Source organism: Prinia subflava, chromosome 9 (assembly GCF_021018805.1).
Source record: "Prinia subflava isolate CZ2003 ecotype Zambia chromosome 9, Cam_Psub_1.2, whole genome shotgun sequence".
Classification (NCBI taxonomy): Eukaryota; Metazoa; Chordata; class Aves; order Passeriformes; family Cisticolidae; genus Prinia; species Prinia subflava.
The window spans coordinates 34,047,929-34,074,727 of NC_086255.1; the positions used below are offsets into that span (position 1 = coordinate 34,047,929).

At 42.2% G+C, this 26,799-nt stretch overlaps 1 protein-coding gene and 1 non-coding gene across 10 annotated transcripts; both read right to left on the minus strand.

Annotated features, from left to right (window-relative positions):
- CCAR1 (cell division cycle and apoptosis regulator 1) lies at positions 1 to 26,404 on the minus strand. Of its 9 annotated transcripts, none has more exons than XM_063406380.1 (26): positions 26,249 to 26,404; positions 25,306 to 25,424; positions 18,745 to 18,917; positions 18,141 to 18,185; positions 17,440 to 17,472; positions 16,274 to 16,467; positions 15,734 to 15,848; positions 15,467 to 15,656; positions 14,207 to 14,339; positions 13,747 to 13,908; positions 13,077 to 13,302; positions 12,064 to 12,177; positions 11,075 to 11,241; positions 10,139 to 10,349; positions 9,252 to 9,335; positions 8,421 to 8,606; positions 6,975 to 7,166; positions 6,459 to 6,692; positions 6,006 to 6,117; positions 5,700 to 5,741; positions 4,321 to 4,403; positions 3,733 to 3,879; positions 3,154 to 3,274; positions 2,428 to 2,613; positions 1,955 to 2,160; positions 1 to 1,361 (listed from the first exon to the last, which is right to left on the minus strand). In XM_063406380.1, exons 2-26 carry the CDS (start codon positions 25,376 to 25,378, stop codon positions 1,302 to 1,304), a joined length of 3,489 nt encoding a protein of 1,162 aa, XP_063262450.1. In that variant the 5' UTR covers positions 25,379 to 25,424; positions 26,249 to 26,404; the 3' UTR covers positions 1 to 1,301. The 9 variants fall into 9 exon arrangements, with proteins under 9 accessions (XP_063262450.1, XP_063262447.1, XP_063262446.1 ...); XM_063406377.1 differs by having other exon boundaries at positions 15,422 to 15,656; XM_063406376.1 differs by having other exon boundaries at positions 18,667 to 18,917.
- LOC134555159 (small nucleolar RNA SNORD98) lies at positions 11,393 to 11,456 on the minus strand. Its single transcript, XR_010081383.1, has one exon. It is a non-coding gene; the product is annotated as a small nucleolar RNA SNORD98 (small nucleolar RNA).
- Positions 26,405 to 26,799: the final 395 nt, after the last annotated feature.

Below are 26,799 nucleotides of genomic sequence, written 5' to 3' on the forward strand. Positions count from 1 at the left end.
TTTTGAACATGAATTCAGGCATTTTAATGTGTATCTCGTTAAAGCTACATGAGTTTCCATGTAGGTTATTCATACATATTATGGCACTTGGACTTTCCTAACAGGTATTTAGTTACCTAGGACATCTAGGCTAAAAAAGAAAACCTTTGCTAAAATTAAGCATTTCTGTAAGAAAACACTTCTGTCTCAACTTTCAAACCCCTTAATTTTCCTGAAAGTTGCACCAAAATGCAACTGTTGATATTTCACGTTCTTTGAGTAAGTTGTCTTTGACAAGGAAGTCGCATTAACTCGTGAGTTTCGATCTCTGGTGATCTGTGAACACAAAGAAAGGCCATCTTCCCCACTCTCAACAAACCAGGTTGTGTCCTGCTCCTTTGTAATGACAATATGCAGTATTGTGGATCCATTTCTTTGTTGGACTGAGGTCTTAGCAGTAATCACACACTTTGTCAGTCCAAATTTACCCAAGCTGTTCACACTGGCACCTTTTTCTCCAAGTAAGGCATTATTCTGACATCTACTGGCCTGGCATCCAACCGTATGTCCTCATATACTGCATTTGTTATTAAAAAGGAGTATATATATTAATCCAAAGATAAGAACAATTTAACCAACACAAATGACACACATTTAAAACAGGCCCATGTATTTTCACATAAATCTCACAACTCTACCAGTATTTTGGTAGGTTTCTATTGCTTTCTTAACTCATCCAAACTACTGTATATTACAAGGCTTTAATACAAGCAGCTTTGGGGAAGAAAGTTATATTTGGAAGGGAAAAAAAGTTGTGACAAGTGAAAACAAAAAAAAATCCAAGAAGCTTTTTTTAAAAAAAAACTTTACTTGTAAAATTAAGCAGCATGCTATTTTGTGATTTATATTTGAATTTAAAAAGACTAATTAGACCGAAATAAAGACAAAAACCTAAAAATGGCAAGTCTATAAATAATGAAAATTTTGATTTCACTAGACTTCAATGAAAAACATTTGGTAATTAAATACTTGCTACTGTTCATTATGTTGATGAACTTTATTAGGGTTAAAACTGTAACAAAGTTCATCCTAAAACTTTTCGCAATGCAAAATTATTTTCACTTGAGGAGTGTCTCAAATTGAATGCTAAGAATTACAAGCAATCTTCTGGAGCAGACACTCACATTCATAAAACTTTATACATCTTTTGGAACTAAGATATTTATACTACTGAAATCAAACATGCATCACTTCCCATACATTCTGGTATCATGATTTATATTACATTATGTAACACCATTCTTCTAGACAGCAGCAGTTTATCATACGTTGGCTCCGTTTTCTTTGGATTTCTGATCTTTATCTTCGTTCTTCACAATGTCCTTGGAAAGGAAAAAGGGAGAGGATGAGAGGAATCATAGAAGCTGTACTTCTCATACAAACTCCAAAGCAGCATGAGGCACAGATACTGTTTGTATCTTTAAAACACTATGTGAACTGGTATCCTACTCAGTTCAGTCAGAACCAATTCCAGTATCTACATGAAAAACTGAGGGGTGGAAATGCTCTGGAGCTTGTGTGCTTTGTTTAAAACAACTCATTTTCCTGAGATACTCCTAGATATTGAAATAGTTGGATTCTGCCTTGAAAAAGTACTCTTGATCCGTCAAACAGAGCAGATTTGGACTGCTGGGGATGGACAAGATCAGGACAGGAAAACTTTCAGTTTGAGATCTACATTAGTATTTATACCTTTTTAAAAACATTGAAGTCAGGAATATATGTTGCAGGTTAAGGAAAAAACATATTTAATTTGCTACCTTTAAATAATCAATCAAACATTAAGCTTCTTCTCTATATCTGTTAAGATACTGCTGCCCTGAATTCATGTCAAAATTGTTTTTATAGTGAAGTGTTTGTTCCAATAATTAATCTACAGAAGAATAATAAAAAAATGGAATGAAACAATTCTCACCTGTTTGAGAACACTCTGTATTTCATCCATAACAGTAGCTAAATTTTTGATTGTCTTATTCAGCTGACCCTCAAATTGCAATTTTTTATCATCTGAGGTCTTCAAGTTTTCTTGCAGTTGGCCAAGGTCCTTTTTTACTTCTTTTAGCTCCGCAGATAGACTTTTGTTAGAATTCTCCAGTTGTAGTATGGTTTTTTCATCCTCATCTTAGGAAGGGAACAAATTAATATGTCAAGTTACTTCCAATGCTGTGTACTTTGCATCTTCATATTCTATTTGTGTGCAACACCGTAATACTAATTTTAAAGAACCTTAAAAACTGCATTGAACTACCATTAGATAATACTTAATTCTGACCACATTTAAAGTCTCACATTCAGCTCGAATAAAATTTAGATAGCAACTATTACACTAATTGATTTATCTACTTAAAAAGCCTCCGTGTCTTGCACCCCTTCAAAGCAGCATCCCACCTGTTTTTTCTTCCAGCAGCTGCAGCTTTTGCTCTATCTCTGCGCGCACCCTTTCGCTCTTCTCCAGCTTCTGCAGGAGGCTGCCCACGTCCACCATGGCCCCGTTGTACACGATGAGCCCCACGTTCTCCTCCACGGCTTTGCTCTCCTGCTTCACGGCGGGCGACGGCAGCAGCAGGCGGTTTCCTGCACGGAGCCAGCAGCGTCAGCAAACAATCCAACACCACTCCCTAGTGCCCTGCCTCAGAAACTCTTTAAGAGAGCGAGTACACATCCAGGTTTGCTGCTCTGCCCCTCACGCTCCCCTCCTTCCCCTGACACCAGTTCTACCCCCTGCCAAAAAGAAGCATTCTCTTTCAACACATCATTCTGTGCCTCTTTCCTGCAGGAATTTATCTTCAAAACTCAGGCTCTATTCTTTTACCTGCACTCTGAAACTCCTGACTTCAAAAGTAATAATGAGAAAGGATGTTCATCAATACAGAACATTAACCTCTGTTCTCTTGCCTGTTTCAGGATATTAAGCTTTATCCTGAAGTGGCAAGATTATATGTTGGAAGCATAAAAAACCCTGTTACTTTTGAATTGCCAAAGAGTTACTTTTCCAAACTGGCTCAATAGTTGCTGCAAGAAATCAGGTTCCTCAGAACTAACTCTCATTATAATTCACATAGAAATAGCTCTCTGGAAATTTGTGGCAAAAAAAAAAACCCACAAAAGACCCACCTAACATATCTTCCTGTAGCTCGTCAGACTCTTCTTGGTTTTCTTCATCTTTAGAAGTATCTGTTAGTCTTCTGTAAAAGCAAGATTCTCGAAGCACTACTTTATTAAGCAGCTTCTTGACCTACAACACAGCCATGGGAAGAAATAATGGTGTTATTTAATACCCACACATCCTGTTACCTAAACAAGAAGGGTTTAGCTTCGAAAACTTAAAAGAAATTGCATTGCTTTTTGAACTTTAACATGTTAGGGCTTAAAATGCAAACAAGCCAGGAAAAGAATAAATACAATTTTGAGACAAAAGCTACATATACACTATGGACATATTATAAGCTGCAAACTTCACCTTTTCACTCCAAGACAATTTACAAAAACTAGTAATAAACTAAAACAAACTAGTTATTAAAAATAAAATATTAAAAAAATTAAAAATAAAATAGTATTTCATTGTAGATATGAAGTGGCTGCATAAAAATAAGAGATCAGGTATGTAAGCAAAGCCTTTAGAAGCTAAATTACATTTCTCCCACTTAAAACACTCCTGTAACATTTTGGAAGTTTTTTAGCAGTGTACAAAACCTGAGCACGTGACAGGTGTAGTCCAAGAGTGTACAGGATCTCCTCCATGTCCTTCTCCAGAAGGTATCCACAATGACTTTGATCAAAATAAACAAAAGCCATCAGGAGATCCCTGTTAACAGTTACCATCTGGGTCTTGTCTTTCTCCTGCAGAAAATTGATGATGGGATCATTAGGGAGTTAAAATATCATTCCAAACACACACCAACTTCTCACTTAGCAAGTTTTTTCTCTGTTCATCTTATTGTTACTTTCAAGTAATTAATATTACTAGCATTTACGTACTTAGATCACATTATTTAAGACTAATTTGAGCTATATAAGACAAGTAATCTTTCAATATTTAAAAGAAATACACCACAATGGATAGTAATAGCTGGTAGACAATTTCCTTTTGTTCATGCTAGTATGCAAAAAATGGTCATAGAATTAATCTTATAAAATAGGAAACATCCCTTCTGCCCTCAATCATTTACTTAATAGCTGTTTTCAAAGGGAAAAACAGGTCTTATCATAATAATAAAGCTAAGCTGTAATCAGGACATCTCTAACAAGGTCTATGCAGTTGTTAAAAAAGGTGTTAATTACTTTATCTTTAGACGCCCTCTCTTTACAATGCTTATTTCCCTCTTTTCTGTCCTCCCGTTTGTTCCCGTCCTCTTCATCCCGGTCTGCAAAAAAGAAAGAGAATTCAACATATCCACAGCAAACCATTACATAACCATCAGCAGAATACATGTGGCCACTTAGAAAAGTCCACATAAACCCCAAAACATCTGCAGTATACTTCCCTGAAAAATAATAAAAGTGCATTGAAGTGAGCTCTGTTAAATTCGGATTTTTCTCTAGTCTTATTTTAACATAAGCCATTTATATTTTTTTTCCCTGTGTTTGTTTCACACACAGGACAGAAGAGCTGAAACAAATGCTAATTAGGCCAAAAAGAGTTCTGCCAACATCTCCATCTATTTAAGCGGTGTGCACGAATTTACCACAATTCTCCCTAACCTGCACTCAGCTATGGTTATTCCTATTCAAACTCAGTATTATTTACTCTCAAATATTTCACCTAATAAACCCATATACACTATGTAATTAAAACCATGTTTTGTACTCATGCTGAGTGAGAGATTACTCTTCCTATGACTCAGATTCTCCAAGAAGTTACAGATTTTTGTCTAAAGGTGGGCAGTACAGTAAAACTAGACTGAAAGAGAGGGATGAGACAGCTGCTGGGATGGATTATGGCATACAGCTCTGTACCTTCTCTTGGATCAGAGAACCATGTGCCAAGTTCAGCTTTAAGCTCACCCTCCCTGTGAGGAAAACTTTGGGAAAAACTATGTATTACAACCCTTGGCTAATTTGACCAACCCTTTCCTGAGAACCAATCGCTTTCTCCTGCACCTCCATGGCTTGTTGGGTTTTCCCAGCAACTCTTGACTGGGCATGGCACAAGGACACATTATGGGAAGCAACAGCACTTGTACAGAACAGACAAGCCCAGGCCACCCTTACAGAGAAATTATAAGCAAATAGGAGTAATTCTGGAAACCACACATTAGCATCAGTTTTTTAAGGGTGGTGCAGTACTCTGCTAAAAAATACAACTAAAACTGCTGGGACTGCAATATCCACACAGCTCAAACCCACATCTCCAGCAGAACCTCTCCACAGAAAGACAACTACCCCAAAGTACAAACCAAAAAGCAGGCTCAATGTTTTACACCTGTCTGCATCTCTGAGCAGGGAAAGAGCTGCTGCTGTTGCCTGCAATGTCCTCCAGACCCTTTCCCTATTTCTTCAAGCTAGCACAACTCCACCCAAACAAAAACCAGCTTCTTGTAACGTGGGCTAAAGAGCACCCACACTACATTCTGTCCTGGCAAAACCAGGATGACGTTCCAGAACTGAGGAAGTTAGGCATGTAAAAGTGGCTTGGTTTTTCAGAGGTGCTGAATACTCACATCTCCTACTGACTTCAATGGGAGTTGCGAGTGGTCTGCATTCTGAAAAAAATAAAACCACTTCTATATGCATGCCTTACTTGGAGCACTACAGCTAGTTTACATTAACTATGTTCATACAATGCCTAGCATACAGGTACTTACATTTTACGTAGAACTGCTCAGAATTACTAAAATAAAATTAGTTTAATAATGCAATTTTAAATTGTCTAGTTCCAGTGCGTTCTCCAGCTTGAAAGAACATAATTAATCAGTGATGATAAAAAACAAATGGTGAAAGGTCACAAAATTGATAGTTCAAGATACCTTCATCTTCATCTTCAGCCTCTTCTGCCTCCATTGGATCGTATTCTTCTTGATTATTGTCATCTTCAGCTTCTTCTTCATCTTTAGAATCATCTTTCCTTTTATCTTCCCTCTGAAACAAAAGTTCCTAAGTATTTATCTAGTCAGAATCAAAACCCAGAAAAATCCTCACTACCAGTCCGTCAAAATTTGCCTACATTTATGCTTAGTCACCTAAGAACACATATACAAATCTGTGTGATACAGCTGAATGTTAAAATTCTCCCAATACTTTAAAATTTTTAAACTACTAAATGTTGAACTATTGAGGCACATTTAAACAGATGAAAAAGTCAAATCAATTAACTAACATTGCAAGAGCAGAGTTTTTGAACACAATAATGTAAAATTGAAACAGAAACACTTTAGCATTGATCCAGACAGGCCAGAACTGCATGAGAGCTAACTGCAGACCTTCTTTTCCTCTCTCTCTTCTTTTTTATCTTTATCATCTCCAGATTTTCTTCTCTTAGGTTTTGGATCATCTGTTTCATCATCTTTTTCTTCTTTTTTTTCTTTCCTCTCATCTTTTTTGCTTTTCTTGTCCTTTTTGTCCTCTCTCTCTGGGAGAGAAATCAGTGCTTTGTAAATTCTGACACCAAAATCTCTCTGAAGCATTTCATTGAAGAGTTCTGCAAACAATGACACCTGCACATAAAGAAGAAAGAAAAGAGAAGTGACCAAAAGTTTTAAAGTATGTATTAAAAATGTATATAATTATGATAAAATCACTATGAGGTGCCATCTTAGCAACTTAAACACCTTTACAAATTCCATTCCATATGTGAAAACCTGTGTATTCCTCTGGACACCCTGCAGTGACTATACTGCTATTGTACCATGTACCGAAGACTTGGCAATTGAAAAATTTTCACACGAAAATGAAAAAGAAACAAGAGCTAACTGTAATAAGTATCACTGCTGAGTTACCTCGAAGGAATGCTCTTTATTATCTTCTAATCTGTAGTCCAGAAGAACACTCAGAGACATGATGCTGCAGTCGAACTTGCCGCTCTTGGCTGCCCAGTTCGGGTGCACGATGATGGCCGGCTCATCCGGCAGGATGTAGCGCCGCTCGCGCCGCTGACGCTCCAGCTCCTCCTGGCGCTTTCTTTCCTCTTCCTGAAGAGGGACAAAAACACACGTGGAGCATACATATGCCAAAGCTGGAGTTTCAGCCTCCACAGTAGTTCTTAGGACTCACCCCTCTGAGGAAAGCAAGGGAATGCCTAAGCTGCTGAGTGCAGCACACAGCCGTACAGTACAGTGAGCTGTTTGCTCCTTACAAAGGAACAGAAGGGCTTCACACATCATCTCTCCACAGACACCCAACACAGCTTTAACAACTACCAGATGATAATTTACTTAACTCTTGATTAGGGGAAATGCAATCTCCATAGATATACCTGATGCAAATGAACTGGGGTTGCAAAAGGTAAAATACCACCATCTTTGTGATTGCCAAGAGACAAATACTGAAGTCTCCTGACTACAAAAAAAGTCATGGCACAGCTTGTGCTTTATAAAAAGCCAGCACAATCACAGCTCCCCTCCAATCCTAAAGAAAGCTGTGGCAAGAAACCCAAGCTAGCTGAACCCCATCCAAGCTGTGGGAGAAGGCAGCATCAGCTGACAGAATTAGCAAGTCCGTGGCCTTCCTCCCTCAGCAAGGTTACAGAGTTATATAAAAAATACAAAACTTCCAATCACCTCATACAGGTTAGAAGGGAACACACAAAAAGGCAGGTTTAAAACCAATTTAAGCACAAGCCATTAATTCTCCCAACATTTCTGCCCCTTTTCTGTGGTTGAGCTTTGGCCTTACTGCATAGATTTTGTTTATCTTTGTGAAATAGCAAACCAGACTAAGCACTGCAAACTACGAACTGCGAGAAACTCCAACAGACAGCAAGTATCCAGAAGCAAAAATTAAATCTTTATAATAAGGGAAAACAAACCCAAGTAAACCATCTGCCACATGAGGAAGGTGGACTGTGAGACGCTGAGGCCAACAGAACTAAGCAACTGCTTGTCATGTAGGTTTAAGGAGTTAAGGTATTGTTAAGTGTGTTCACTCATCTTGAGCATGGTTTTTCTCAGGAGGCTGGGATTTACTTTTTCTTATATTGAAGGTCAAACACTAATTCACACACCCTTAGTGCAGTTGCACATTTGAGCTGATTTGGCTGATACAAAATAATTCAAACTGGCCAAGATTTCTTCCCAATTCAGCAGCTCAAGGTACAGTCACCTGAGAACAACAGAATCCCAGCACAAGTAGGCACATGCCTCTACCTTTTATGCTTACACATATACAGATGTTTCATATATTTAATGTACACTTAGGACTTAAACCACATATGTCCAAATCCTAACCTCTTTATCATCTTCAGATTTCCTATCCTCCTCCTCTTCCTCTTCCTTCTCAGACTTCTCTAGCTCCTTTTGCTCTTCTTTTTGCTCCTCCACTTTCAGCTGCTTTGTCAGTCGAGCTATCAGCTGAGATTTCAGCCCCTTAGAGCTAAGGGTTCGACTTTCTAACTCTTTGCGAAGGTCATTTACCTGGTAAATAAAAGCTTTGTGAGTGGTATCAAGCAGTGACATCACAAAACATTCCATTAGTAGAGAAAGTAAACATAAGCAGCACTGCAAAGTCAAATGTATTTTTAAATCATGTGCTGAAAAACGCTAATAGTTACTGATACAAAAAACATTTAAAGTGATGTTTTCCACAAAAAACTTCTTTCTGAGGAACTTTTCACAGAGGCAGAGAAAGCATTTTGTCAGAGGAAGATAGTTTATTATTGCTATTGCTTTAGAGGAAACTTTTTATTATGTCTCCTGATATAGTTTAAGAAGGCAGTAATTGTATAAAAATGTATAATTTGAGTAATTTAGACCCCACATTTTTTTAATGTAAATAGTAATCTGGCAGATTACAGCAGAACTCTTGTTTTCCAGGTAATGTATCATAAGTGATATCCTTTAATTGTACAAAGTTCAGAATGGATTCAATTAGCTGTATTCTCTTACTACAGCCAGGAGTTATCCCTGCATACTGTGACAGCACATCTAGGACCCATAAACTGAGCAAAAAACTACTGAAGGGGTTTTTTGCTCAGTTAAGGGAACACACAGCTGCATTTCAGGTCATGTCTTAGAAGCAAATAAGTACAATGGAATAAAATTTTAAGAAGTGTTTGTTACCTTCATTGTTTTTGGATCCAGTTTAGACCAGTGTGTAGGCGTAGAGATCTCTTTAGCTTCCCCATCATCCTTTTCCTCTTCATCCTGACAAATGAAATTTGGAAATTATCATTCAGAAAGCTTGAAAGCATTTCAGTTATTTTTAAAATTCTGTTGCTGATCTGTGCAAGGTCACAACTGTTTCAGATAGTCTTCTCCTAAAGTTATTTAGACAAGTTCACACACACATTCTACCACTTTAGAAATGATCACAGTGCCACTCAGCCAATACAAGCCAGATCTGTGGAACACAAAAGGGTGATAAGCAACACCACAAAGGATATTGGGGTTACACAGACACTGCTGGTCTCCAGTAACCACACAGTGGGTGATCTTCCCCCACATTTTAAATCCCCCAAATTACTCTTTGTTCAGTCAGACCTTCCCTTATTCCAAGATGTTGATCAGCCACGTGGCCTGAAATTCAGATGTTTCGGACTAGTGTTTGTTCAATTTCCAATATCACAATTAGGACTGGCCACAAAAGAGAATTTAGAAATTTCAGAAAATGGCAAAATGTTTGAAGACAGCTATTCATAAACTGAATCTCACTCAACAACTGGTCCCAGATTCCAGCAACTACGTCTACAATAAAAAATTTTCTGCGCATCATAAGCACAATTTAATTCCGTTTGTGATATCAGCATACACATTTAAAGTTAGTGAACTAGCTGAAATAAAAATAAAAAGCAACATCCACTACACTGCTGAAAGCTGGTTTACCAGTCATTGTTACCAGTTATGTTCCTCCTGTGTATGTATGTTGTGTAGTATGTGGTGTGCATTTTGTGCCTGTGTTCCTGTGCCTGTGAGAAGCAGAAATAGAAAAAGGGATTAGCGTTCAGTGCCTGTTCTCCATCAGCCTCCTTGCGTTCACCCTGAAGCTTCTCGACCAGCTGCTGCTTGTATCCTCGGGAGAGGGTTTCCCACTCTGAGCGGGTGGGAAGGCAATGCCAAACATCCGGGAAAAATAAAACCACTGTCTCCACATGAGCTGGAACTGTACGCCCCTTGTGGGTCTCCTCAGGGCGATGGTAGCGAATCTCTGCAAAACGGTACCTGTTGCAAGGGAAGAAGCATGTTGGAAAAAAAATTCTACAATACATTTTAAAGAGCCTAGATCACTTGTAGCACATCAAGTAAAGAAATTTTGCTGCAAGACCTTGAGGTTTATCTAAAGAAAAAAATTATGGAAGCCATATTTTCTCTTTTGGCACACTTGCAGAAAGGTATCGCAACTGAAAAGGAGGAAAACCAACAAAATGCTTTTCATACAACTTGTTGTTTAGCCCAAGTAGGTTTTATGTGCAAATAGAAGTTGTTGAAGAACTTCAAATTTAGCATACAATAGGCTTTCCTGGTATTAGTACAACTAAAGTGAGTGTTAACACAGGACAGAAACTCATCAAGAGAAAATATGGCTGTATAACAAACGGCTATTTATTTATAACAAAAGAACAATGAAATGAAGTTCTCTTGACGATCCTCTCCAGCTATGCACAAAATGAAAAATATTTTCAACGCACATTCATTAAAAAAATTACAGTATAACATGTCAAAATAAGCCCACAATTTTTAATTAGTTCTTAATGCAGTATTCAGCACAGTTGGCACCAATCAAGCTGATTACCAAACAGAACATCCTTTGAGTAGATTACCTGAACTACCAAGAGCAGTTGACAAAGAAAAAAGGGGTTTTCCAGCTTTTTTTTTTTTTTTTTTAAGTCCTGGCAACAGACAAGTATTTATTTCTAGAGTACTTGGCTTTGCAGTGCAGTACTTACCATTGCGTGCACACACTTAAGTCAATCCCTGTAAGAGCCTTGCAACAACGAATTGCCGTCTTTATCAGCACCGAAGGGTCCTTTTCTGGATCAGGTCCATCCAGTGATGGGGACCAGTGTCCTCCAATAGCCATAGCTTCATCTTTGCCTTTCATACCCACTAAAAACTAGACAGAAAGAGTCTTCTGAATGTTCCCCTGCTAGGGGCAAAAAGTCATTTTCCCAAAGTGCAAAGAATATTTCATAGCACACACACTGAAATCCATGAGTAAACTGTCACATTATTTTGAAATCTGAAAATGAAAATCAGTCAAGAAAGAGTTCAGTTATTTTTTTCCACAGATTATTTCAGCAATGGAATAGGTTTAAAACATCATCACTCATTCTTGCTTTCAAGATTTTCCACCAAGTTTGTTCATTGGTATAGGCTTGTTCCTTTGCAATTAAAACCTTTCTAATCCAAAAGACCGTAACTTAAGTGGTGTCTGAAGTCTGATACACATTTATAGATGCACCTGCTTAGAAGTGATAAAGAAAAGCTGTGACAGGTGAGACCCACAAGAGCGCCATACCTATAAATAAAAGTATTCCCATGTGCCAGAAGTTAGAATTGCACTGGAAAACAAGTTTGTTGTCCTGAAACACCACAGCACTTACAGCTTGCTCAGTTTGATGGTTAAGTTTCACTTAACACAATGGCTGCTAAACTGTTGCTTCATGTGTATTCTCTTCACAGCTGAGCCCTTACAAAACAAGTATGTGGTTGTAAAAAGCAGCTAACAAAGTCCACTGAGTTTAACTAAGTTGAAGAAAGCAGTGAATGTGAAGCTCCTATAAAGTGGAGAAGAACTGACATATAAACTAGGTCTCTTCAGAGGAAAAACTGAGTCATCATTCAGCTGTCTACAAGCTCCTCTTATTGTCAAAAACGGTAAAGCTCCAAAACCAACCTTTATTGCCAAAAGTGTCTGGCATTGAAGCATATTTACCTTTACAAGTCTAGCAGGATGCTGAAATCCATCACGAAGCTCTTGGGGATCCTCAGCCAGAGCACACGACTTGTGGTAGAGATCCTCCATGCTAGGACTAGCCATCAACATCACCTGTGGGGCAAGGCAGAGCAGCCTGGTGAAGGTCTCAGTGCGGCTGACAAACAACGACCAAACGTGCAATCACACACACCAAAACCTCTGTACCCTACACAGGGGTTTGATAAAACAGGATGCTCCTTCTCAGTTACTCACTATGTGTTGAAACTCGACCTTCTAAAAGGCAACTCTTGCTCTGCACAGACAGACTGGAAAACCAGGATGTCTGATACTTGAGCAAACACTTTACAGTTTTCGTACACACAAGGTGAGTAAGTTAAGTCTATCTTTATCTGAATGTCAATATGTGCTCCATCAAGGGCTGTAATCATGTGTAAAAGACGCTCTTATCAAAACATTTTCCTAAAACCTGTTCCATTTGAAGTCTGTCATTAAAACAGGTCTGCGATTTTTAGGGCAATCTGTGTTAGAAGTATTACATGTCAGAGACAGATCTCAATCTACTTCAAACAAAACAATAAATATTGATATGAATAGGAAAGAATGAAAGAAAATACCACTAAACAGAATAACACAAACTGCACAGAAAGTATCCTTGAAGGAATAAAAAGGACTCCATTACCTACTCAAAATGAATTGCCTAAGAAACAATTTCCTTGAGACCTTACAGAGGCTGGCTTTCTTTCCTATAATTACATCACTGCAACTGGGTGCAGAGAATGGAACAACCCTCTGTAAACACAAGAGGTAGCACAGCTCTAGTAACAGCAAAACAAACTGAATTTCTGTCGTGATTCTTTAAACTCTACGTACTAGCTTTTTACCGAAGAATGTATTTAAAGTGTATTTTGCTCAAATGGCTGCAGAATATTTTCAGTTCAGTTATACTCACTTTTGCACCCTATTAATAAAAAAATTTCTAGTGAATAGTATCAGTGGAAAAGCATACAAACCTTAGCACTGTAGAGATGATCAGCATCAGGTGGATCAAGGACAGCAGCGTTCTTATCTATAGGATCTACTTCTCTATGCATTACATAGAAATTACAGTAGTTTCCCAGCTGAAATGGTCTAGACATAGGAAAAGCATCCACCCATGTAAACTGAGCATCAAAGAAATCGCTCGGGATATACAAGTTCTGGTAACGCCTCCTCAGCTCCATCATATCACAGCTACGGCTGAAAGACACAGCATTATTTGAAAGATACAGCAAGAAAGAACTATTAACGAAGTACATCATTAAGAGGTGTATTAACTGGCAATACAACCATTGTATATTTGATGCTGTACATATAAAATCTCAAGAACACTACATTTGAATGTCATGGATGAAGTTTAGTAACAAGTAACTACTAAACACTCGTTCAATGCAAGTGTCTGTATGTTAGGGAATGTTCATTAAACAGTGTTATAAAGCTGTTTTGCAATAGCATTCCGAAGTAACACAGAACTTCCAACAAGTTCATCATACAAGGTTTTTAACCATTATGTATTTGACCCTTCTTTCAAGTGAGGATCATCATTCCACACCCACGTACACCCGCGAGGGCTGACACAGCTCACGGTCAGCCGTGCCCATGACTGAGGGAACTGTGGGTGAACACGAGGCACTGTGAACGTACCAGTCCAAGGAGAACTTGGAGAACTGAACCGTGTACCGGGGAACGACGCGCCGGGGCCTGCGCGGGGACCTCTCCCGCTCCCGCCTGGGCGACCTCTCTCGCGAGCGTTTCCTCTGCGGAGACCTCTCCCGGGACCTGCGCCTCTCCCGTTCTCTTTCACGGCTTAAAGAACACACAAAATACAAACGTGTTTGCAGGCTGCCAACACTAAATGAGCTCTAGCACAACAGAAGCCAGACCTGCCAGAGACAACCCCAAAGAGGGAAGAAGTTTCAGCACACTCTCTTTACAAAAGAAACTGATTGCACAACTCCTTACTTTCAGGCAGATAAGAACTCTTTCCTAATTCATAAGGGTAACACTACTTGTGGGTCTTGCTGACCCACTGGAGCAAGCAGCTCAGCTCTTGGGTGAGGACAGTTCTTTATGGAATGCTTGGATTACAGTCTGGTCTACATACCTCCTGTCATCTTTTCGGTTTGGCATAGGGTCTCCACCTCGGTCATTCCTCCCAGAAAATCTGGATGGTGGCTCTAGCCTTCGAGCTGGTTGTGGCTGTGAAACCAGACGGACTGGGGGCTGCAACAAACCACCTGAAACAAAATGTACAGCATTAATACAGAGTAGGGGACACCTACCTACACTTGACAAACACTGCTGCTTACAGCTGGTTCACTTGTGTACATTTTCTAACCTAACTCTACAATCAAATTTAGCCACTATTAACACCCACCCAAAGAAACTCAAGAGACCTCAGCTTTTCTTCACAGAGGCAAACTGACACCCTTGTTATGTGAAATTGGTTTAAAAGCATCTTCTTGAGATGGAAGCTAATATACCCAAAGCACATAGAATCCATCTAAATAAATAGCTAAGCCTTTTTGAAAACTTAAATTATGACAGATATACTACCTACTTATTGAACTGAATGAAAACTGAAATCCCCATTTTAAGGCTATTCATACATAAAGATACCTGGCATCCTGAAAAATTATTCTTAAATCAATAAATCATACTGCCACATCAATCCCTCAGCACATACTTTCTTTGTCTCAGGACATTTAACCAACTGATTTAGGTGGAACAGATGTTACTGAACACCAATGAGCAACTAGGACTAATTAGACTGTAGTATGTATTTATGCAAAACAATTCTGCTTTCGTTTTTCTACCCTTGCTTTTACTGTGGTAAGACCAGTCCTAATATTATCACTTCTATCACTGATTCCTCAGCCACTCAAAATTCAAGAGGCTTCACAACCTTTGTTTTAGATTTGCCATGTTTGGCAGTGTTTCTTCTCTCAGATGCCAACCTGGCTAACTGAAATGAATAAGCAAAGAAATAACAGCTTTAACAATACAACTGCAAAACCTGATTTTGCAGAATACTGCAGAAGATGCTGAAGGACTGCACTGCTATTAATACTTTCAACTCCCAAACTTGTCTGGAAGAACAAAAATTACATCAAATTTGCTTCCGGATTACAAAATCTTAACATGAACAGGAGTCCATGGGGATTTCACTAACCGGGTGATTTCTGAGCTACTGTAGGCCGTGTGCCTGCCCTGAGCTGCAGGAAGACACATTCAATCTGAAAACTCAGTAGAGTCCCCTCCACATTATTTCAGCTATTACTTCAACCTTCTGATTAACAAGAAAATAACCATCACCCACTAGGCACCGGAGCGACCCCCAGGGAGGCGCGCACTGAAGGAGCACCTTTCTGCTGCGGCTGCTGCAGCAGCGGCTGCGGCTGCGTCTGGAGCAGAGGCGTGATGGAGGCTGCTGAGATCTGCGCCTGCAGCAGGGACTGCGGCTGTGGCTGTGCCTGGACGCCGAAGGTCTGCTGAGCGAGGGGCTGCAGGACGGCCGGCGGCGTCTTCAGCAGCGGCTGCGCCTGGCTCTGGTTCTGACACAAACACAGCGCGTCGGCAGCGAGCCCCGGCACGGGCAGCCACCGCCAGCGGCACCGCCAGCCCCGCATACCTGGTTCGGCAGGGTCTGGATCCTCTGGGCGTTCCATTTGAATGGCATGTTAGGGTTGTAAGTAGCTTCTACCAAAACTCTGTCACCCACCTGAGGGGTCTTTCCTTTAACGGCACTGCAAATGTTACAGAAAACATATGTCAGAGTCTTTTTCAGATAGGTTTTTTGCATGTAACATTTAAAGATGGGAGAAAGGACTTTGGCCCTAAGGCAAAAGTCCTAACAGTACCAAGTTAAGACATGCAGACAGCAGGTTTTATGCTTTTAATCACCCACAAATTCTGCAATTTCCTATTACAAGGAGCTAATAACCTCTGGGTCTCCCAGCTTTGGGCTTTGTATTAAAAAAAGCTTACAAAATTCACATGAAGTACCTCAGACTTAGCATGTATTAACCTCTCTGACTTTCACTGTTGAATGAGAACACCACGCTATTGCAGGCCCTATCAGCAGAGTCACAGAACTGGCGTGCAATCATCTCAACCTTTGATTACTGAGAGCACCACGGAGCACATCTGCAGGCGCGTGCTCACAGCTTACCTAAGCTGAAAGAAGACATCTTCATCCACAAAGCCAAATGTGTCGTGCAGCTTGGTGACCACACCGGTGAAGACACGCTGCTTTTGGGGCTGGGTCTGCTGCTGGCTGGAGCGGGGAGCCGGGTAGGAGACAGTGATCTGCGCTGCCGGCTGCGGCGTGGACAGGCTCAGGCTGGTCGGGAGCGCCACTGCTGGCTGCAAGCAAAACAAAGGCAACTCTCAATCCTACAAGCAGCTGGCACACCGACAGGGAACAGGTCCTTTAGCCACGGAGACAGCAGCTGAAAACGACTATAGCACCTAGAACAGACATTTGCAGATGGTGGAAGTGTTCTGTATTTTTGTCGGGTTGTTGGGTTTTTTTGAAGATAACACGTTTCTTACTTTGAATGAAGACTGGCTTTGTTTATCCTTCTTTTTTACAAGAGTCAGCTTCCCCCAAAAATGCACCTTGTTCAGACAAAAAGGTTGAAGATGGGATTATTGTCTACACGTAACCCATACAGTGGGCCTGGAGATAAATTCCCAACTTTGCTAGGAATAAACACTTAAGAGGTCATTCTGCATTTATATCCCACCTTACTGTTAGAAGTCAGTAAAGGCTGAGGCCAACACAAACCCTTCCCTAACTCAACAGTTGCTTGCCTTCTTACAAAAGCAGAACACAGTAAGTTAATGAAATCAAGACAAACATTTTTACCTTTTTAAAGCCTGTTTAAAAGTTCAAGTGAAAATGGAACTAGAGCAATTTGCAGTGCTTTAAATGGCTGCATGTTTTCAACCTGTCCAGCTCAGCAAGATTCTTTTTAAACCTCTTTATAACACATACTGTTAATACAGGAAGTTAAATTCCTTCACAAAGAAGAGAAAGATTTTCCCCATTTGTTATTTACTGCAAAACAACTGGACACTTGAAGTTCAAACAAAAAAAAATTTAAAATATAATCAACACACATGTTCCCTTCAAGATTAAGGAAAAGTAGTTGCTATTAATTTTTGAAACCAAGGCTATGCATATTTTAACATCTGGATAAAATAAACCTGTACCAATAAAATGTCCATTCATATTAGTTCATTTTACAGATTAAAATACCAAGATGTCACAACTTTGCATTCTTGCATTATCTGTGTTTGGGGATGAAGACCAAACAATAAAACCAAACTAACCTGAGTTAAAAGGGTCTGCTGAGGTTGCTGCAACTTAAAATAAATAAAGTTATAAATTAATTTTATATGCTTAAGGAAATTGTACAATTCTACCTCCTCTTTACAAGTAAGAGTTTTTGCTTAATCTGAGTCAGTTAATAGTCCTTTAGGGCTTGGTCACTTCAGCAGTTTGCACATCTGTAAAACTGTGCTTGTGACGTTAATTTTAAGATTGTAAAACCCAGGTTTATTCAGAAAGGAGAAATGCTAAATTTTTTTTGAACTGAAAGTTAATAGGAATACAAAAAAATGTTGGCAGCTGGAACAGCTTAGGCATGTAATTCCCTTGTACTTTTATTCTTTTTAAAAAATCTTTTAAAGTTTGAAGATCATAATGAAAATCCAAAAGGGAACGTTTTTGGACAGTGTCTTTCCAGCAGTTAAAATACACGGCCCTGTTTGGAGTAAAGTTCAGCAGAGAATCATTTACACATGGAGCAGTATGTATTTTTAAAATTTGGTTTTGCATGAAGCTAGGCAGGTTTCCATTCTGCATGCATTTTTCCAAGTTTATGAACTTCAAGCTCTCTTTTGCTACACAAAATATTACTTAAGTTTCTTTAACTTCCCATATGAAGATGATTTTGGAGACAAATCCTACAAGACACACAACTGACATTTTTAAAGTTATTTGTGATGTACACAGTAAGAATCAGACAAACCTGTTGCTGTACACTATAGAGAGTCTGCTGAGGTTGTGAATATTGCTGAAACAGATAAAAGCAAAATATCTCATGAACAGGAGAATTATTACCACAGTAATATCAAATATAAGTTATCTGCTTAGCAAGTTCTAGATAAAAACATTTAACGTTTAACAATTTTAATTAAAAAGTAGCTAATAATATCAACATATGTTATTTTCATAACAAACATTCTGAGCCTTCAGAGTGGGCCCTGATGTTCCCTTTCTGGCTAAAGTCAGCAATTTTGTTAAGCCTGACACTCAGACAGTATTTAAGGCACATTATGAAATCATGCAAAATTCCATAAAGGATATCTGCAGTGATGGGAGATACTTGAGATGCTCAGTTTAGACTCAGCAAAACTCCTTCTCCCGAAGGGCTTTCCACAGCTAAAGCTCAGCCCCCCCACAGCCCGCAATCCCACCTGGGCAGCCCAATTCCGCTCCTGCTAGCTATGACCCCACCCCCCCATCGTAAGCCAGGTTCCCGCTGCAATGTTCACCATTTGCCATTCTCCTTTCCTCCTGGATCCTTGAGCTTTACGGAGCTCGGGGAGCGCCGGCCGCTGTGTGTGCTTTACCTGCTGCAGGGCCGCGGCCGCGGCTGCCGCCTGCTGCTGGAGCGCGGCGGTCTGCGTCAGCTGGTAGTTGGTGGGGGTCTGTGTGGTCAGCCCCGCGGCTGCCAGCGCCGTCTGCTGCGTGTAGATGGTCGGGGAGGCTCCCAGCAGCGAGGGCTGCTGCACGCCCAGGGCAGCTGCGGAGGGAACACGGCCCGTGAGCGCCTGCAGCACCCACACAGCCCGGCCCGCACAGCGGGCACTGCGCCGTGCTCTGCGCCCGAGTCACGCTCACCGAGGGGACCAACAAAGTTCCAAAAGTCAAGATAAACAACCACATCCCACTAGCTTCTCTCCTAATTTCATCTACCCATAGTAAACCACAGCAGAGGAACAGAGACCATTACAGTCCCTTCTCTGGAGCTGCTCATGATTTTACAGCTCTGGAGCCGTCATCCCCACCTGCACCCACCCTCAACACACCCCCCCCACCCCGTGTACTTTCTGGAAGATGTTCCAGGTTGTGGGTGAGCCAAATAAAGACTGCTGCTCTGCTCTGCAAATTAATACATTCCATTCTATCTGAGGGCAAGAGAAGCTTTACTGTAACAGCATCTATGAAACAGAGGCTTATGGAACTTGTCCTCTGAAATCACACAAGCTTTTGCTTCACTCAGTGCTGTCTTCTTCCCCTGGAAAGTGGGGGCTGGTGGAAGGAACAGCCTTGTAACAACAGAGGTTAATCAGTCCCCATGTATAAGGGGACTCAAGCTCTCTCCACTCTTAATTGGAAGTGTTTGTACTGCCCAGACTCAAACTGCCTAGAAGGAAAGATTAGTTTATTTAGTTTATTTATCACGTCAGCTTTTAATTCACCACAGAACATAAGCAAATCACGAGGCACGACCATGCACAGGCTGTGCTTCTGAACAAGGTATGCTCAAGACATACAGATGGGTATTTTTGGTGACAAAGAGCCCTGCAAAATGCAAATCTCAGCAAATATCTGGAAATCTGCTCCCTCTATGGCAGGACTTTTTCAAAAAGTTATTGGCAGCTGCATGATCAAATATCACTTCATTAAACTATCAGTCTAGTCCACGTGTTTAAATAAAACCAGAGAGAAACTTGGCAAGGAAACATTGCCAGCAAAAACAGGTCAGCCAGTCACCTTCAGGACTGAGCAACATTCAAGATTAACACGGTTCTTCACTCTTCCAAAGCCATCAAAGGCACACAATGGAATGAGGAACAGATTTACAGTATTCCTGCAGCGTTTGTGCTCCACACTGTTCTTACTGATGCCAAATGAAGATTTCGTTCCCCATCCAGGCATGCAGTGAAACACTGCCTGTAGTTGGTGACTGTTACCAAAATGCTGTACCCTGCTCAACAGGTCCTGAACTACGTAATCCTTCCTACCACACTGCCCTCACCAGCAGAGCAGAGTCTTTCTTGATGGCACTGATCATCTTATAATTTTGGAATGAAACAGGAAAAAATACATAAACTGCACTGAAAATAATTGCTATCAGTATGATCTGTATCAAATATTGTCAAATAAGCATTCCAGGAAGTAAAGTATTCTAAAAGTAAGTTAAGCATTCTGCAGTGTACAGCATTTAATTAACTTCCTCCCTGGAAAATTCCAAAATTTGCATTTCTTTGGAAGCCAGCAAACAAAATTTGAGGCTTCTCTCATGACAGACCCTCCACTGTCTTAATCCTCTTGCCTCCTGCTTGCTCATCAGCTTCACTTTGAATGTGCATTTTGGACCATCCAGAAGGACACCCTCAACTAGATTCTCCCCTGTGTCTCACATAACACCTTAAAGAGACCTTTAAATATAATGCAAAAGCTTTGCTGCTGCATCCTGGGACAACTTTCATTTTTCTTGGCCGCAATACTTTGCTGGCTCAGTCAAGGCAAATAACCAATGCATTCATCTTTCTCATCTTACTTCCACATGCCAAGCAGAAATTCCCATTAGTGCAGAAATCTGCTCCATGCTGTTACTTTTGAACATCTGTGACTATGCCAACTATTGTCATTCAGTCTGAAGTTCTATCCTAATGTTGTTCCAGCTCAGAGGGATGAAGTTGGGAAGCATTACCACAAGCAAATTTCATAAGTTTTCTCCTACTTCTTGTACCAACAGTACTCACAAAAATGCTTTCTCCCAAAATCAGATCTTGGGAGTACTCAGCTCCTCAGTTTCACTAGGGCAACTTCCATTTCAGCATAACCCAGAATTATCTCAAGCAATTCCCAGCCCACCCTAAGACTCTTATCCCATTCTGTCAAGTAAGGAAAAACAAGAAATTTTTTTGCCATCTCTACTGTCACTTTTTGAGCATTAAGTGGCTATCTATCGTCTACAACACTGCAGATCAACTTACTAAGGAAGGGCAAAGACAAAAGACAGCCAAGATCCTCTCCAAGGATAACATCTGTAGTAACAAGTTTTTCAAAGCTGTATCTTGTTCCCACTGATTTGCCCTGGAATATTCTAGGACTTTCATCTGACTAACTTTCATCTGTGTGCTCATCTTGGTCAAACAGGCTCCAATTAATTAGGCAACCGAGTTTGCATTACTAGTTAAAAAGAAAAATAAGAGAACAAAAAGGACAAATCACACAGAAGAACAAGGGACAGAGAATGAATCAGACTGAGTCTGGAATTGACATCTGACTGCCATATTATTATTACTGGCAACAAGCATCTGCAGTGGCAAACAATAGCTTCTTGGGATTTGTAATGATCTCAGCAAGTACAGTGATGGAGATGCCTTCCTCCAAATGCAGTGCAAACAACTCCCAGGCACCAAATACTGCATGGCACTGCCAGCTGAACGGGCTCAGGCAAAACGGGGTCCTAGACTGAGCCCTGCTTAGGTAATAGACACTTCTGTTGCAATAGAACACAAAGACAGCATTTAGTAGTCCCTATTCCTACTCCTAAACTCTAAAAATCTCTAAAAGTTGGGGAAACATCTTCAAAGTACATGGCTACATATGTCTCCTTGGTAAGTGACATAGGTTTATTAAAACCAGAGTAAAGGAGTACCCTGTGCAGTGCTTGGACACTTCTCAGAGCTGTCAAAAATTGTGAGTTTGGGTCTTTGGGCTTTCAAGTTTCTCTAAGCTTCACACTCTTGCAGCACAAACATCACTCAGCCTACTCCAAAAATACTCCTTTTAACAGGCACGCACTAGACACCAGGCTCAGCGTATTTGTCAAGGGACATCTGTTTACAGCAAGCCAGCAAACTGCACCAGCCACTGCTCCTCAGCGGGCTGAGATTCACCACACGCTCACTCTGTTCTTACACATTGCTTCAGTCACCTCACAGGGCCACCAGCAACAAGACACCGAGCTCCAGGCACTCCAGCTCTTATCAGCTGCACCACTTTTCACACCAATGCAGTTAAGCCTTGATACAGCAAAGACAACACCACCCATCAGGCAGAGCACAGCAGAGCCAGGGCTTCCCCAGCACTAGAACTCTATAAATTATAGTCAGGCTTTTATCAAAACCCTGGAAACAGCACAGGGCAAGCACTGAGACACCAACCAAAGAGGTGCCGAAAAGGAAGAGCTACAGATGAAGAGAGAATTCTCCCTTGCAGGCGTTTCAGGAGTTTGTACATCATTATGCAAGTTAAAAGTAGTTTTCTGTAGTAGGCATGATTTAATTTATGCTGTAACAATACTTAACCAGTGGAGGCTTTATTCTGGTTTTAGTCTTGTGATGCACGAGATGAGGAGTAGAAAAAAATTCACTGTGTTACATGTAGGAGTTTCTCTTCACACACTGATCTTTGCTGGCACCTGGAATTGCCCATCTCTCTTGTAATACCACAGGCACAGAGAGTAATTAATAAGCCCTCCCAAAGGGATCACCAAACCCTTCACTGCACAGCACATCTGTCTACAACTAGTGTGTCACACCCTAATAATCTGAGAGCTTTAACTCATTTAGTTACTTCTTCACCAGGGATGGTCAAGACAGCATCCACATCAGCAATTCCAAAAAAATCCACCAAAAAATCCCTAAACCAAAACAGCGAAAAACACAACCCCCCAAGGCTGCTATTACTTTTTTTGCAATTATCAAATTGGGTTTTAACACCACTCACTGCTTCTGACAGCTTGAAAAAAAACTATACATCATGTTTCTTGTGTTAAGAAAAACCAAGATCTCCTTCCCTCATACCCAAGCTCCTCAAACCTTTGGAGACGGAACCTGATACTTGGACAAAAACAGCTGGCACGTATAAACATATGTAACAGCTTTGGCCAACCCTCTGAAAGTATGATTTTAAGATGAGTTTATTAACACTGAGATTCACAAGGGTAAGCCAATATGCAGAATTTCTTGGGTGCAACACAGGTGAGCAGCAGCTGAGGCTGGTCAGCACACCTGAGCGCTGACAGCACCCCCTCCGTAGGAAAACAGCCTCTCTGGAAGGTCACAACTTCAGACTGAAAGGGGCAAGCTCAACCAGAAACACTGTTCAGCTCCCAGCAGCGCCAAAGAGCACTGCTTGCCTTCCAAAAGATGCTTCCTGTGCTCTGTATGATAAATCAAAGGAGCCAAAAAAAGCAGGGGAACAAGTATGTACTAAAACAGCAGCTGGGCAGAAGAATGCCAGGGACTGGATTTGACAGAGCACACAGGGAACAAAGAGGATGCAGACATGGTGACTGTGCATTGCAGCAGGAATAGGAAAGGACACTACAACGTGAAGAGGACACCAGGAACATGAAGGAACGTGGAGCTAGCACAGGAGGAAGGTAGAAGTGCAACCAAATGTTACATCTGTAATGGCTCTCATATGTGAGTCAGGTGCTGCCGAGTCAGATGAACAGCTATAAATCCCTGCAGATACTGTCCTCACTGAGCAGGTGAAAAATCTCCCACAGCAACTGATGCTGACCAGTCCTAGCCCAGTTTGCACTTCATTCAATTTAAGGAGGCTCAGAAGTAGGCTGGCCCAGGCAGTCATGAGCATAAGAAAACGGGTAAGAGGCTGATGTATGCTCCATCCTCCTGCAGGGCCCTTCTCCTGGTCCTACCCCAGCAAGCTCTGACTTGCCAGCTCCTCCCCTTGGGAGGTTTTGTGCAGCTTTCCCTCTGAAACAGGACATGGAGCTGGTCCTCCACCTTCCACCACCATTTCTGATGCATTAGCTGTCACAGCAGCACATGAAGAAGAGTCCAGCCCAGGTGCTCCCATTCTTTGACTGCTCCAACATCTCCCCCAGTCTGAAAAGTAAAGCTTGTTTGTCCCACATTCCCAACCCTTTCCAGCTGTTAGGGATTTTCTTATGGAAGGAGATGGTGTCATTTGGATAAGGGAAGTGTGAGCTATTCAGAGAAACAGCAAAAAACTGCCTGCGGGCAGCTGCTTAGGGACAGCAACAGTCTAGGTAGGGAATGGAGTAGCATGGGCATGGAGAAAAAGGGAAAGGCACACTGGGACCAAGTGCTGTGAAGCACACGGTGGGTGGTCACCCCCTGAGGACACACAGTGTGACTGGACCAGTGCCCATGGGAAAAACCTGAGATAGAGGATTCACTTCGGAAAGAAAACCGAGTCGGGAGAGGAGAACGATTCCCACCCCAGACACGAACCTCCCAACCTTTGCTAGGCTGCCAGACACAAAGCCATTGACAAAGGAGGTGTGACACTGAACTTCACATCAGAGCAGCTGCAGAAACCACACACCGTGAACCCTCTGAGTGCCACGGCTGTGCTGGAGTCTCTTCACACCGCACAACTCAACTACAACACTTCATTAACAAACTCTGTGTACTCCAGAGAAGCAAAAGGCACTCCAGAACTCGAAATGGAAGCACCAAAATTCATCACTCATCAAGCCCCACGTTCTTGCCTCAAACCTTTTGTGCTGTAAACCAAGATGAAAATGGAGCCAGCTAGGTTTTTAAACAGTGGCTTGCAATTTATAATGCTTAGCTAAATCAAAGGAAACTGTCTACCATTATTAGGGCAAAACCTCTGGTATAGGGATCTTTAAATTCTAATTTAGCATTAAAAAGTAAATCTCCCTTCTCACTCAAGTAACAAATTTCACAGAACTTTCCACTATGTGGATTATGTATAATCTATTAATAAAATAAATTAATAAAGTAATTTGTAAACATTGATTCAGGCTGCCCAGGAAATGAAATCTGGGAAGCATTTAAAAAATCTGTAATGTCTTACTAGAGCTGATATTGTTTAATCTAGAAACATGTAATTTAATAAGAGGTAATTTGACTTACACATCTTTGGATATGAATAGCTTGATACGTTATTTATTGACTAAAACAATCAATACAAATTCACCTGGGATTTTACTCACACCCTTAAAGAAAACCAAACAACAAACAAAACCATCAGACAGTATTATGCAACGACTTTTAAAGTCTCTGTTGTGGGAAAAAACTCCCGACTTAAACCACTTAAATAGACTTTAGATAAGTTAGTTAGCATCGTGCCACTCTGAAGTGCATACCCAAGTATGGAATCTCCAAATCTACTAGATGTCAGGGTTCAAACACTGAGTGTAAACTGACCTGGCTGAGACACCGCAGTGGCTGTAAACTGAGTAGCCCAAGGGGGATTTTTCTGTCCTCCAAACTGAGCCATGGCAGAAGGTAGAATCTCCTGGGTGTCTATCTTCTGTAACTGCAACCTAGTAAAATAAAGCACAGCTGCAATCTTCGAAACAAATACCGTCAGGCTATTTTAGTTCTGGGCCAAAAAAGAAAAAAAAAAGAAAAAAAAAAAAAAAAAAAAAAAGAAAAGAAGAAAAAAAAATCTCAGGCAAACAAAAAAACACCCTCAAAAGCAGAAAAAGGAAAAAAAAAAAGTCTCGAAATATTAGTTTTACCTCCCCAAAGCCTGATGGGAAACATGCGTCGCGTATGGGAAACAGAGAAAGTTGTAAGGCAAGTTATTTTACTTTCCTAAGGCACAATCTCCATCTCCCACTTCGTAACAATGGGACTAACGCGATTCAAGACGCAAAACCGCATTCCCATTTGCAGGAAGATTAAGGGAAAGGTGACTCCGCGGAACCAAGGATTTATTATTTGTTTTCCGCGGCCGTGCCGGGCCGCGCGGGCCGCACGCGTTCCCGCTTCCGTCGGGGCGCACAAGGGTACGGCGGCCCCGGGAGCCACGCGAGCGCGGCAGGGCCGCCACCGGCCCGCGCCTCTGCGGCCCCGGGGCCGCACCCGCGCGAGCTCCTTCAGCGCCCGGGCACGCTCCGCCCGCGGCCGCGCGCCGGGCCCCGCCGCCGGGCGGAAAGCGCCGCACGGGAGAAAGGCAAAGGGAGGCGGCGGCGGCGCCGGGCCGGGCGGGAAGCGCGGCCTTCCCATCCCCTCCTCCTCGTTCTCCTTCCTCCCCCTCCCGTCTCCCCTGTCCGCAGCGCGGGCCCCCGCCCGGCCCGGCCCCGCTCCGGGGCGGCCGCCGCAGCCCGCGCGCCCCCGGCCCGTCGCGCCGCGCCCGCGGTACCTGCGCGGGACCGCGCCGCCGCCATCGCCGCCCGCCCCGGCCGCCCGCCCCGCGCATGCGCCAGTGCCCCGCGCTACGTCACGGCTGCGACCGCGCGAGGCGGCGCGCGCCCGGCCCTGCCGCGTGCGGGGCTCGCGCGGTTCGGGGGAGGGGCCCCGCCGCCATCTTGGGCGAGGCGGGCGCGGGCGGGGCCGCGGGGCCGCCATCTTGCGGCGGGGCCGTCCTGAGGGAGCCGCGGGCCCCGCGCGTCCGGGCCCGCTCAGGGGTCCCCGCGGTGCCCCCGCCCCGCCCCCGCCCCGCCCGCGGCTCGTCCGTGCTCACTCACGGGGCCATACCGCTGTGGGAGAGGCAGCCCTCAGCCCCCGGGCGCGCCTCCGAGAGCGGACTGTGCGCGCACAAACGTGCGGGCCATTCTGTGGGGGGAAGGGGTCAACTGAGGTGACGGCACAGCAGACGCGCCAGAGACGCATCAAAGCTCTTAAGATGCTTTGAAACGGAAATTGCAGCCAGGATCAGTGCAGTAACTATTTCAGGAGTTCTGAGCAAGAGTA